General features: G+C 36.5%; 1 protein-coding gene across 1 annotated transcript; it reads left to right on the forward strand.

Annotated features, from left to right (window-relative positions):
• Positions 1–10,515: 10,515 nt before the first annotated feature.
• Positions 10,516–15,148, forward strand: LOC146002349 (endoglucanase E-4-like). The gene is made up of 9 exons (XM_083140078.1): positions 10,516–10,614; positions 11,752–11,916; positions 12,197–12,292; positions 12,641–12,823; positions 12,948–13,125; positions 13,432–13,594; positions 13,872–14,036; positions 14,408–14,550; positions 14,831–15,148. Exons 1-9 carry the CDS (start codon positions 10,560–10,562, stop codon positions 15,054–15,056), a joined length of 1,374 nt encoding a protein of 457 aa, XP_082996204.1. The 5' UTR covers positions 10,516–10,559; the 3' UTR covers positions 15,057–15,148.

Raw genomic sequence — 15,148 nt, forward strand, 5'->3', positions numbered from 1 at the left:
ATTTATACTATTTATACTCCATGCTATACTACGTTGAGTTCGAGATTGGACCTACAGTTTAAAGTGGGATCCGAACAACTTGTGCCTCCACCGTGTATCGAAGCCGTGACCCCTTGATTACAAAGCGATAACGTTCCTACTATTCCATCGGGAAGACCCATGCTATACAAGAATAAATCCGATTTTTTCATAATTTCTCATATTTGAGGCACAAAATAACAATGATGGGTGGAAAACACCTTAAATATGTGTCTTATGTTTACTGTGCGGTGCAGGGTAATCCCTAAAATTGTTAAACATTGAGAACACACACAGTATGAACAAAATATTCAAAATTGGTGAAGCTGTTTTTCGAATAAGAGAAACATTTAAGATTAAAGTTACCCAAAAATAGCACCTTAACAATACTGTAAAAAGCACGCGTGGAAATGGGAAATTAAGAAATTGCAATACAAGATATAAATATAAATACATTTGAAACGTAGATTTATTAAAAATGTGCTATGTGTGAAACTATGTCTACGTAGATACAGGATGAGTCAAAAGAACAAAGAATTTTCAATTTTTGGTAGGTTATAGGGAAATATGGGGCCCAGGCACCTCATATGTTTAACAAATTTTGGATTGATTCCATTTTGGTTCCATTCAGATTATTCTCAGAGTCTCATTTATTGCTAAGCATTATAACGGTCAAATATTGAGTAACAGGTAATTAATCTAATTGCCCGTTATTAAGAATTAATTACAATTGGTAATATTAAAATCCGTCGCGAATAAAGATGTGTAGCGACTGTCTTAGCCAACACTAGCTTGCTCAACCACCGTTTTTCGCCCGAATTCGGATTTACATGCATTCTTATGGGGAATAGCAGGAAAAGAGCAACTTCTAAACCAATGGACCGAATTGGATGAGATTTTAACCAGCGGAAGACCACATCATGAAAGTACTGATTCCAAGATTTGAGCCTAATCAGAACAGAAATACGGCAGTTATGAATTATTAAAGATTCATCGCTGGATTCAATGGGAGCCGGTGTCCCGGTGAGTTAGCCTTACTGAACGTGTCGAATACAATAGCCGAGGATTTAACCTAATCTCTGCACGAGGGGCCGCTACCAGAGGTTAAGGACCGGAGTGAGCGTTGACCAGGATAGGAAGACAACGGTGAAAGCACCAGAAACAATAAATGAATACCTAAACACTGAGGCTAGAGCGTCACTTCGTTCAAATCTGGAATAAAAGGGATGGTTCGGAATAGCGAGAACGCAGTTTGCCTAGAATCGACACCGGAGTGTGAGCTACGCGCCACCTAGCTCGGAGTCGCGATCAGACCCGTGGTCATAGACCCAGGGGGGTCGTTTCCCCCTCGCCGTCAACGCATTCGTGCACATACGTGTGGTATGTGAGAATAACGCCAGACACGTCCACCTGTGTCCATCGTCCGAAACAACGTCCTAAGTTAGCAGAAGTTATTAACATTTAATATCCATGTGTGTCCATGGGAAACCGCGAGAAGTGAACGAGTGAAGCCAGGATCCGAGGATGCCATACGGAACTGCCGGGAGATCCATTTTCGCCAACCAGGATGACCGCGAAGTGGAACAATGGAGTGCAGACGTCTTCCAATACTGTAGGACCACTTTCACCCTACCCAGGTCAGAGGGAATTCAGCGAAGGTAAGATCCAACCATGTGCGTGTGTGAGAGAGATGACACCAATCTACCGCGAATCTGCGTAAATCAAATCATTGCATAACTTAAATCAGTGCTAGGGCATAACTAGACATCGGTATTCCGGCGGACAATCAATGTTTAAGATCAGAGTTTATGTTAACAGCAAACAATAGTTCATTGAAATATATTTGTACCTTCTGAAAAGCTAAAAGGGTTCGCACAAAGAACAATTACTCACTTTATACTTAAAACCCTAAACGATAAATTGTAAAAGGCAAAGTAGCCAAGAAATAGCAAGAGTATGGTCAAAGTAGTAATTAATCTAACCTTTGTAATTGTCATATTGTCGCAATATGCCATGGAATGAGTGTATGAATGAGAGATCCGAGTGAAAGAGGGCAAGATGTACTGTGTATTTATCTGTGCTTTAATATATGTGTATATTCAGAACCACCGTAGTATTATGTAACGTCATTTCAGGTATTTAAAATCAAATCCTCCTAGGTTTATTCTCGGTAACTCCGACTGTAGGCACTTATCCTGACCGTACTATAATTCATGTAATGTTAAATCTGCGTGACAGGTGTCACGTGGAGCGATTCTTCGTTGTTGCGTTGCTGAGTTCAGTTGAGTTGATCCTGTTTCAGCGCGTGACAGCATAGATCTATTATATATTTTTGTGAAATGCATACTGGTTACTGAAATACGCGTATATGGATTCAAACTTGAGAACTATAAATAGTTCTCATGAACCAACAACCCCATTTGAATACTTGAAGTTTTTTAAAGATAAAAGTATATTTTTTTCTGTTGCATGTTATAAGTACCCTTTAACCGAATCCCCATAAGATAACAATATCGAATATATAGATAAAATGTATTAGACGGAAGTAAAACAAAGCGTATCAACCTCTATGTAGAATGGAATGTCCAGAAATGTTATTTTCTCTACTTGTTAGCTAGTAATTATAATAAGCATTTTAAATTTAAATTTCTTATCTCCAAACACATCTTTTAGATCTCAGCAGGGTGCAGAATCACAAGGTGAGAGACGTATGAAATTTTGGAATTTTCCGAATGGAAGAGCCAGTTGGAAAGAAATATTGATCAAATTTAAATTGGATATTCCAGTTTACCAAATCTCTCATTTACAGTTCGAATACTTTCCAATATATTGCAAAGTAAGAAATATATCGAGTGGTTGCTTTCGATTGTTGTGCTCCCATTGGCAGATGCAATTTGTAGTATCTTTTCTTGGACTTCAATTTCACTTTTTTTCTGTGCATTCAACAGTTTATAAGATGTCGGCGTGTGTTGTAGGGTGCGTTTGGGTAGTCCAGAGATGTCATGTAGCTAACAACGATTTGTTACCTCTTACCATTAGCGTATTTAAGGTGGGGGATTCGACGGGTCCAAACCACCCCCCCCCCACTTTAGGTTCAGTAAAATTACCAGATTATTGTTCTATCCGCTATGCGCAGAGACTTGTTCGTAAAAATGCTTCAGACTTATTTTATTCTTATAAATTACAAGCGTATAGAATGGTATAGGGATGGGAAAGAAATTAATTCTACACACCAGATGTGACTGCAAAGAAAATGTCTGCAATTTCCTGAAAGCTTCCAGATACTACCCAGAAAGCTCCTGACATTTCACAAATCTATAAAGCCACATGTAATTTCTGCCCGAAGCACCTTCTTGTGAAAGTATAGCACGAATATTATAAAATTTCATTAGAAGTTATTGATATGGTTTGCTACCAATCAAGATTTAAGAATTCCTCAGGTTCTAATTTTTTGATAATTTCAAATAACCCAACTGTTTGATAATCCTGTAGTCGATAAACCATTTTCCAAACTCTAGATCGGAATGGGAAACTTGTCCCTATTGGAGATTGTAACTGCATTTCAGTTACCTTCAGCTATTACTACTTCTACTCTCTCTGGGTTCAGTGGGTGTGGATTTAGACAGAAAAAAATAGTTGGTGAATAAAATGATGGTGCTGATGTAATGGGTGGTAGAATTAAGGGGTGAGATAGATAGATAATTTCAGAAAAGTGTCCAAAAGTAATGTTTGTACATTGTTCAGCACATATTTTAACGGCCTCCCCGATGGCGCAGTGGTAGCGTCGTTGCCTTGTAATCAAGGGGTCCTGGGTTCGATACCCTGTGGAAGCACATAGTGGTTCGGATCCCACTTTAAACTGTAGGTCCAGTACCGATTAGCCTTACTGTGCATAAAGTGGACTTAAAAAACACCAAATCAACCACCAAATCAACATATTCTAACCCTGGCTATTGCCCATTTCTGTGGATTTTCTGATACTGAGACTGTCAAATCAGTTATATTTTTCCCCTCAAGTCTTCTCAAAGGAGCAGTCTCCTGTGGTTAGCACATCGTGGGTTCCGAGTTTGAAACCCGGAATGAGCATGGGCGTTTGTGGGTGTCCATTCATCAATTTCATCATGTCATCACTCATCCCGATCTTCGGAAATTAGCAGAAAGTGGCACAGAAAGCGAATTAAAATAATCCAAATAAATCAATCGAGCTTCTCAAAGTAATTTGGTTGTAAAAAATGTAGTGCAAGATAGCTAGAGAAGTACCGTAACGTTCTTAAGTTGTTTGACACAAGATGGACAGAAAAGTATCAATACTCAGTAGGATGACTTGTAAAATCGTATAACCTAATAGTAGAAACTTTACTGTTGTCCATTTTTGGACCATTTTGTAGTAGAAATGAACATAAGTTTCTCTGAACACAGACAACACATTAAAAAATTGCAACAACTTATTCCAATATGAAATGCCTATTCCTCATTCATTGGAAATGTGTATTCAAATGTTGGATGGCCTGGTTGATATTTTTTACATTTTCAAATCCGAATGAAAAATGTGGGAAACAGTAATTGAAAAGACATGTCCAGGGTCTGCATTGTAGGCAGCAGAAAATTGTGACAAGCTCTTGTACTCAAATATTCACAAATTTTGGTGATCTTGGCTACACTGCCTGTTTCATCTTCAACACCCGAGAGGATGTGTTTAACATTAAGGCGGTTGAAAAAATGTCCTCGCAATTCAACGGGAGATCCTCGGCTAATGGACCCTGCACTGTTAAGTGTGCATACATACGAATATTAAAATAACACCAATGATGTTACTTTCAATTTTGTAGCAAGGATGAAAAGACTAATTCTAACATTGTAATTCTTTTTTAAGGAGAAGCTGGGATTATCTTTTTCAAAGCATTTTCTGCTCATTTTATGTAGAAAAGTTAGAAGTTCGTAGATAGACTTAATTTAATAAATGTGTGACCTTTCATGTGGTAGCAGAGTGAATTTTGATAGCCAGGTCATACCTAGGGACGCTATACGTCCCGGATTTTCAGGGACAACCCCGGAATGGTTTCATTTGTCCCGGTGTCCCGAATAGTTTCTTCGGGATGCATAAATGTCCTTGAATCGGATGGGAAAGAAGAAATGATTAAGACTATACTTTCCTGAAATTTATTTTTATTTTAAAATTTTACGTAGGATTAAACTTAATTTTAAAATGCTCATTGCACAAAACAATCTAACTCTATATTGAACCACTCCCTCTCCATAATACAAGAGTTAACGAGATACAGACGGTACTGCAAACATCTTTGACTTCACAATGGCGCCACCGTCTGCTAGCAGTGCTGAATTTCAGTTACGATTCTCTTCCATTGCATAGTAACCTGCTTATCATAAAGAGGCAGTGCTGGTTGCCTATCTGTTCAGTCCGCAGTTTTCAAATAAAGTTCCCACACAATGTAGATGTAAATGAGAATTATGTTGTACATACATACAACTTTATAGGGTTCAGCCGGGTCCTCCGAGATACTTATATACGGACCTCACACCAGTTTTCGTGAGGTCGCAGGACTAGCCAACTATAGTAAATTTATAGCATTTAACAAAGTGCTAGAGTAGAATATTTATTTTTCTGACTGAATCGTCCTTTTGTATTCATTCAGAACGTTGCTTTCACATCAAGATTTCAAATATTATACGGCATTACAAAATACGTGAATAATGTTGATAAATGTAAAATTTAGTCTTCACCGTTCTGCATAATGTTATCTTTATTTTTCAAATTACCAAGGGCAAAAAATGCGATAGAGATAAAATTTGATCCTACATCGATAATTACTCTAAATTCGTAAAGAATTATCATGGTTAATATATAATTGCTATTGAATTGCTGTGGAATAACACTTACGATTCAACTTATGCATGCAAGGTAATTTTGTAAGAGTTAGGTTGAAGAAATAGCTTGTAAGATTGGAATTTGGTATAAAATAAACTTTCCAACTTTGTAACCTGAATTCGCGTGTGTAACTTGAATACATTTTTAATTTTCTAGTAATCTGGTAAATATTTGACTGGTTTGCTTAAAGGTTACAATCTTTTAAAATCATTTTTCGTATTAAAAATTTTACATCAAGCAAGAAGAGAAAGTGTACACATACTAAATGCAGCAAACGTACTAGCCTAACCTATTCGAAATACCTGGATGCTAAGAACACTAACCTTAAATGGTCTAACAGTAATTAAAGTCTATGAAAATGGATTTACGATCACACGGAAAATGGGAATATTTATGCAAGCGACTTATTTTAATTAAGAAGTCCAAAGCAAAAATCAGAAGAACACAAAAAACCTCTTGATCTATCATGTGAGTATTGTTAGAAGAAATTCGTATTCTCAAATCCTTATATGGTAAAAATCAAGAGACAAGTTGTTTTTCAGGATACGGCGTAAGTTTTAGGAATGTCAGCGTGTATTTCATTCATCCCTGACAAGGACAATTTACTTGTAACTGTACCTGGACATGTATTGAAATCGTACCATGCTGACATACGTATAAGTTGATGTTTATATTGTCCCTTGTACTTGGGATATTTAGAACAGGCTGAGATAAAATCTCGCTCTCCTACTTCTATACAGATTATACATTTAAATAAAGCAAATAGGTTACATGAAATCACAATAACTGACTGTGCAAGTGTACGAAATAAATCGTTTATCAGATTCTTATTAAACAAGTAAATTTTCACTTTAGCAACTTGTCTACAGAGTTTTGTTGTACATTCCCAATTACCTTAAAATCTGGTAAAACAATAACACATTTTTTTACAGTTTGCTCTACATCGCAATAATCATAAAGATTTCTTCCTGTCTTTGACAGAAATAACCGACAAAGAGAAAATACTCGTATAACATCCATTACTGAGTACAAAGATATAAAATTATCCACAATGTATTTGTGAAATAGGTTATTAGAATTGAACGTACTCGTAATATTTCATTGATGTACATACATTATATTTCTTTCACGTGATGTATATCAAGATCGTAATTTTTGTAAACCGAAACATAGCTTGAAGATGTAAGTGAATACTCCTCTACTGTGGCTAGATAGTAAATTATATGTTTAAGACGTGACTTTTGAACTTTGAACTACACAATTTCAGACAACTTATGAGCAATAATACGGACATATGAATAACTATCAATATTTTTTCGTGTTAATTCAAACAATATAATTAGTAGTTACAAGTTCGGCATCTGTGTAATTAAAATTACCATACACAAATTCTTATATGTATTTTGCGCTGGTTGAACACACTTTTTTTAGTAACGAGAAATTAAATGATGTATTACATTTAAACGCATACATTTACTTGTAACTGATCAGGACATAACTATGTTTAATTTGCGATAATAATTATTATTCTTACTGCGAAATAAATACATTTACAGGAACTCGTTTTAGAACAACTAACTCATGCAAATACATGTATTTCGCCAAAACGCACGACTAATATTTTGACGTCATCAGGTTGCGGCCCGTATACGACGTATACACCAAGTATACGCATCTCGGAGGACCAGGTCCAGCTCCCCCGCCCCCCATGCTCCCTAACAAGCTACCGATCAGTAGTGTCCCGGATTTTCACTCATGAAATATAGGAACCCTAATTGAACCAAAAGTTGAACCCCCTCCCCCCATACGTGAGCTATATATACGCCCATGCCTCTTACTGCCTGGTAGACGTTCCAATGGATATATTTTATGATGCATTTCGTTAATATTATTTGATACCCATATCAGTACACAAAGTCTTGCCTTTGTAGTTATAACAGTTTCTGATATATCAATAAATGACACGCGCGGACAAACATGTCTGTCGAATTACGGTATATTTTCAGTTGTTATTGATTAGTAGCTTAATATAACAATACAGTAAACATACAAGACATTAGGCAGGACTTTTACTTGATGTGTCAACACTGGCTGTTTCTGTAATTCAACATATTCAAAAATTCATAATCTTCAACATTCGTTCAGTTGTTTTACGTTTTAGCAGGCACTAACAAAACTATTGTTTAGAATTGATTGATTGTTTTACTTCACATATTAGCCACTTTATTATTTAGAAGTTCAACGTCGTTTACATTTTACATAATCCGGTTCGAGCATTCCATGAACTCAAAATATTACATGTCTATTCAAATACACGAGATATCATACGTACAACCATCGGCTTGGAGAATGCACATTGGTACATCCAATTGTATTTCTATTGTGTCGCTTTGATTTATTACAAGGCATCCGTGGTTAATTATCGAAGTTTACAAGTTTATTTGTTCAAGAGTCAAGTCGACTTAGGGCAATAAAGTTTTGGTCGAAATATTCTGTCTCATATATATCTAATAAAATAGGTTTTATATTTACCTCATAAACCTTTACATTTTTCAATGCGTGTTTATTAATATTTCAGCTTCAAAAACGGAAGAAATTTGACAAATTACCAAAAGAATCCTTTGTCAACAAGAAATATGAAAGACATGGACAAGTGAAGCGGAACTCTGATTTTTTCAGTTTCCTACAAGAACTGCAAATATGTGAAATATTCCATGAAATAGTCTCGAAAGAAGTAGAAGTAAGCAAAAATCAATTTTCACTGTAAATGATTAATAATTGAGCCACAAGAGGATTCCTCGTGAGTCTTTCAATCGGCATCAAAGGAGACAAACCTGAGAAGATGATAAAATAAAATAAATCATTCTAAAAGAACTTGTATAAATAGTGTTTAAAATAAATAAATTTTCGTAATCAGTACATTACTTACATGTTCTATTAAGTCCTACATTATTCATATCGTTAAAGGACCCCTTCGCTTTCTCACTAGGCCAGCTTCCCCGTGACAACCGAATGAAAACTTTGTAACATCTGATCCACATGTTTTGGATATAATACGAGGGCAATTCGGGGAAAAAAACCTCCGATTGGTTATCAATGACAGACACTCGTAGATACAGAACTTTTATTATACACATTAGAAAAGTACATTACATTACTTTTCGACAAAATCACCATTCAAATTGAACCGTTCCCCATTTCATATTCCAACTCTATTAAACATTTCAAACGATTTTACCACAATAGAAGGTTATTCAAAAAGAGAGAGCATATTTCAAATGTTTATTTCTCACGAGCTATAAAAGACAGAAACACGTGCCATACATCAATGGATAGAGGAAGGTTCAAAGTTTTATTGTTGAAAGTTTTAATGTATGCACTCAACATGAGCACCATGTGTTGCCAGACAAACATCAAAATGGTACTCTATTTCTTGCCACACACGAATTAACTCGTCCCCAGTTATTGAATTGATAGCTTCAACAGTTCTATGTTTCAGATATTGAAGAGTAGCAGGCAGAGGTTGAACTTTGTCTTTGATGTATCCCCACAGATAATTCACGTTACACTTTAACAATGGATTCACTTCGCAAACTGCAGAACACAAAACGACTTCTCCTGTGGCGTCGCCATTTTACCTGTTAGGAAAAAAACGCTGTTGCAGGTATTGAATGGAACTAATTGGCAGGATTATAAAACTTTGAACCTTCCTCTATCCATTGATGTATGACACGTGTTTCTGTCTTTTATAGTTCGTGAGAAATAAACATTTGAAATCTGCTCTCTCTTTTTGAATACCCTTGTATTGTGGTAAAAACGTTTGAAATGTTTAATAGAGTTGGAATATGAAATAAGGAACGGTTCAGAAATTTCCACCCTCACGGAAGAAAGATTTTATCTTTTATAGTTTGTGAGAAATAAACATTTGAATTGCTCTTTCTTTTTTAATAACCCTGTATTATCTAATAATGTAATGAAGAAAGAAAACTGTATATATTGTTTGAGAGCAACTTCAGTATTCATATAATTAGTGTTTGCTTAGGGAAGATATTGCATGAATTGATTGTACGAGTAGTTTCTAAATAAATATTATATTTCAAAAACATCGTATTAGGGAACTCATATGCAACATTGAATGCTTGATTCTCTATTAACCTTTCAGTAGCACTAACATATTTATGGAGATTATGTCCTTCATCAACAGTGAAAACTAAGATTTGTAATAAAGTGAAAAGTGTGTGTCAAATCTAAGAAGTACTGATATTTTGTGATATTATGTTCTATCACGTGAAACAAACCTGATGTTGAAGCAAAGGTACTCCTTAGAAGCAACACGCTTGCTTTCATCCCAGCCACGTACTCTATCGTAATTGGGAGACACACCTCCAGGTATCTTACCGGCGGTAGGTACATGTGCCATTGTTTTGTTTACGCCCCCACACGTCGTGTGCACAATGCGTGATCGGATGAGTGTAATTATCTCTACTGTTTGAGATAAAGACCTACTTGACAATTACTACAATGAAATGTCTTGACAATGTCGATAACGATTGAATCTATTTCAAGTGCTGGATAAAAATAAAGTACTTTTTTTTTCAATGTTACAAGGTATAAATACTACGAGCTCTTGAGTGAGAATTTATCCTGTCTCAACATGTGGAAGTCAGCAGCTTTCTTCTTGTTCCTGGTCTGCTCTGGTCGCTTTGCGGGTAAGATTTCCATGAGGATTCTATATCTCTCACGACTTTATTTCTGCAAATTTTAGATTAATTCGTATGTTCAAATAGGCTACATCAAAAATATATATTTCACTAGTACTTGAAATTAATATCCCCTGTGAAGTTGAAATTAATATCCCCTAGTTTTCTCTTTATTTCTCGTTTGTGTTTTTAAGATCACATTATGCTCAGGTAGGTTAAACGTGAATAGACCTACAGTTTAAAGTGGGATCCACAGCACTATGTTCCACCAACGGAAATGAAATCTAAGACCCCTTGATTATAATGAAAGACGTTACCACTATACTATCTTACTATTCCAGTATTTAGTGTGTAATGATTCTGATCTACTTCTAACAGTTACAAATAGATCCATATAATGCATATAATGTTACGTTTTTGTGCTTCTATGGACAGATTTGTGGAGATATTAAATATCCTATGATAAAACCTTGTATTTCCTTAGCCTATTATATTTTATGTTTGTATCTACAGCAGTTAGCAGCAAATCACAAATAGATTGTTAACATCCCAGACATGTGAACTGAATAAACGTTATTACTTTTAAAATTAGATAAATATTTTGCATATTTATCGGTACGCCAAATTACGTGTGTATGTAGTCTGATTTAGTTACGGAATATAGAAGGTTAGACCTGTATTGATTGTTCGCTACAATTGTTTTACCACTCTATCAATGGAGAGACGCTTCTATCCTTTAATTTATATTCGTGTATATTTAATAGATTTAGATTCTGGGCAAAAAACAGATGAATGCTCCACCAAAACAACATTCAAAATTCTTTATACTCGGAATATTTCATACTTATATCTGGAATCGTTTCTGGTACATCGTTTCATAACAGTTTACTCATTGAAAACTTTCAATGGGTTGATTCTCATAAGATTATCCACTTAATTAATTTATTAGTATTTGCAATAATGTCAGTAAGCCTTTAGAGGACGGTAAAATATATGTAGAATATAAATAAAGAGTTTATAAGATATATATTTCCTTAACCTAATTAAAATAATACTGAAATTGAAGATGGTTTTTAACATTAAGCAAATCTACTGTAGTTACATACGTATGCTATGTTACAACTTTACCTCACAAATGTTTTTCAGCCGCGCAGTACGACTACGCAGAGGTCCTGGGGAAGTCGTTCCTCTTCTACGAGGCGGAGAGATCCGGGAAGCTCCCTGCAGACAACAGGATCCCTTGGAGGGGAGACTCCGCACTCAACGACAAGGGACAGAACGGGGAGGACCTCACAGGGGGATACTACGATGGTAAGTTACACGTTCACGATACAATAGAATATATTATTCTCATATGTTTAACGTTTCTACTTTCTTCAACAATTCAGAAAATAGAATTGACACTTAATTTACAATCAGTACTTTGTAGTAATTTAGAAATGCCTGATTTGCTTTGCATACCTTCTAGTGAATAATTTCAAAGGTGAACATTTATATTGTACTGTGGAATACTCCTTTTGGTAATTATTAAGTCTCTTTTCAGAACACAGTTCATCTTTATCCTAAATGTCTCATTTTATTTTGCCTTTAGCTGGTGACCATGTGAAATTCGGTTTTCCAATGGCCTACTCAGTGACAGTTCTCGCGTGGGGATACCTCTCCAACAAGCAGGCTTACGATGCAGCAGGTGCGTATCCCTTCAATCAACAGACTGAATTCAATTAGTATACTTCAAAACATATTTATTATACGAAAATATAATAGTATACAACAGATTATGAACTTCAAGTAATGTATTCACTACATTGGCCGTGATCTCTTTATCTTATTCACAAAGTCCATTAATCTAATGAGGGATCTCTTACATTAAAAAGATTCACAATGAAAATGTAATAACATTGCGTTCAAAAAGGTATTGAAATACTCATAAAATTATGTTATTTACATTCTGTTTTCTTGCATCAAACATCTCTTGATTCCTGCAATGTACTTTAAATTTGAAGGTTGCCCTAACGTGAGTTATAATTTTATGCAGGTCAAACTCAATACTTGAAGGCAGCTCTCAAGTGGGGCACTGACTACTTCATCAAGGCCCACGTCAGCGCCAACGAGCTCTACGGACAAGTAGGAGATGGCAATACTGACCATGCCTACTGGGGAAGACCAGAAGACATGACCATGGAGAGACCAGCCTGGAAGATCGACACTTCCAACCCAGGTAAACTCCTAAATCCATACCTTTAAAATGTACTACATCAGCATACACTCTCTTGTTGAATTAGTCTCAATTTCCTATGCCCATTGCTGTCACCGTTAGTAACAAGCTGCATCCTGACTCGCAGGTTCCGACCTGGCCGGGGAGACGGCTGCAGCCCTCGCGGCAACCTCCATCGCCTTCCAGGACTCAGACGCTGGTTACGCTTCCACCCTGCTGACCCACGCCAAGCAGCTCTTCGACTTCGCCAACAACTACAGGGGCAAGTACTCCGACGCCATCCCCAACGCCGCCTCCTTCTACAGGTGAGTCCTGCTTTCATTTACCAATAAATCTCAAGTTACCGTGAAATTAATTTTCCGGACATTTATGCTATATATTTGAAACATTGATTAGGGTACTTTCCCAGTAAGAGTAATTGTAGAAATCAATTCACTAACAGCAAACGTATGTGTTCCTGATTTTCTCTTACTATTAAATCCCAAAATTACTTATCCTGATATGAATTTTACAAACGTTTTTGTTAGATGTTTAACATGCTGATTAAAGTTCTCTTCCGCTGAGATAAATTTAGAAAGCAATGTCCTCACACGCAAATATTCTTTGCTTAGCTCCTACGACTACAAGGACGAACTGGTGTGGGCAGCCGCGTGGTTGTACAAGGCCACCAACGACCAGAGCTACTTGGACACAGCCGAGAGCCTCTACAACGAGTTCGGACTCAACTACAGACCACAAGACTTCGGTTGGGACAGCAAGGTTGCAGGAGTTCAAGTAAGTAGGAATATACCAAATTGTATTTGTCTTTATCAGATAAATGTGGAGAATAGCCAACGTAGAAATATATATACTTTATATGACTTGAAAGATTTGTTCTGTAAGAATTAGATGAAGGAACTAATAACCTACATTAAAACACAATTTATTGCCCATTGTTAGTTACACTGGAGGTTGTGCTTTCATGTTTCGTGTGTAAAAATATTTCGCAATCTTATGGGAGACAAAACAATATTTATTATTATGAATATATTTTATATCTAATTTTTTATAGATTCTTCTGGCCGAGCTGACAGGTGGCAGCGAGTACAATACGAGGGCCCAGGACTTCTGCAGCTACATGGTCAACTCCCAGCAGAGGACTCCTAAGGGACTGGTCTACCTCAGCCAGTGGGGAACTCTAAGATACGCAGCCAACGTCGCCTTCCTCTGCTTGGAGGTAATGTTCATATTTGATTAATCAAGTTTCATTTAATTCTTCTTGAAAAGATGATTAAGGATAACTGTATCATGCAATAAATGTGAATCTAATATATTTATATATTTGGAAATAGAATTAAGTACTTATTAAAGCATAGGTAGTTTTTCTTTATCACTTCAGTCTAATCATTATTGAACATCCCGATAAGATCCACGAAACTACTAGAAAATATTTAATTTTCAAATGTAAATAGAAGTTAATTATATAAATATTTTCATTATAAGCATAAAATATTATTCAGAATTTAATTTGCATTAAAATTTTTATTGACAATCTGTAAAATTACGATATATTCTGTGTTTGTAAACATCAACCCGAATCTCCCGCAGACCGCCAACCAGCTGCAGATCGACACAAGCGCCAACCAGCAATTCGCCAAGAGCCAGATCGACTACGCCTTGGGATCCGCTGGCAGGAGCTACGTCGTTGGATACGGAAACAACCCTCCCACTCACGAACAACACAGAGCAGCGTAAGTAGAACTTCATAATTGTCTTAATCATTTCAATAGCTGTTCAAGGCCTTCTGCGTGTTGAGAGAAATATGTCACTAGACCACTTCCGAAGCCATATCTCTCTGTTTCATATTCCTGTTCGTGTAGTCCGCACATGATCTGAATACGGCAAAGACTGCTATATATTTTTTTCTAAAATTAACTTTATTAAATAATAATAATAATTAAAAACTATAATTATTACAATTCATGTTAAGTCCTGAGTGAAGTAAGTAAATATTGAATTCCTCCTTTCTAGATCCTGCCCCGACCGTCCAGCCACCTGCGACTGGAACACCTTCAACGGGGCCCAGGCCAACTACCAAGTCCTGAATGGTGCCCTGGTGGGAGGCCCTGACCAGAACGACAGCTACGACGACGTGAGGAGCGGCTACGTCCACAACGAAGTGGCATGCGACTACAACGCCGCCTTCACTGGCGCCCTGGCGGCCCTCAGCAATCTCAAGCTCAAGGGGGTCCTCTGAGCGAACTCCACTGACGGACATTCAAGCTGAACTAAAATTTTACATTTTGTGTACAGGCGTAATATTTGAAAAATTAAAATATTAATAAAGAT

The sequence above is a fragment of the Lepisma saccharinum genome, chromosome 18, assembly GCF_977018435.1.
Source record: "Lepisma saccharinum chromosome 18, izLepSacc3.1, whole genome shotgun sequence".
Classification (NCBI taxonomy): domain Eukaryota; kingdom Metazoa; phylum Arthropoda; class Insecta; order Zygentoma; family Lepismatidae; genus Lepisma; species Lepisma saccharinum.

Bases quoted from the DNA above. Each gene is read 5' to 3' on its own strand.
- LOC146002349 (XM_083140078.1), top strand. From the start codon at position 10,560: ATGTGGAAGTCAGCAGCTTTCTTCTTGTTCCTGGTCTGCTCTGGTCGC. The intron at 12,293-12,640 runs GTGCGTATCCCT...AATTTTATGCAG, and splicing joins GCAGGCTTACGATGCAGCAG to GTCAAACTCAATACTTGAAG. The intron at 14,037-14,407 runs GTAATGTTCATA...AATCTCCCGCAG, and splicing joins TCGCCTTCCTCTGCTTGGAG to ACCGCCAACCAGCTGCAGAT.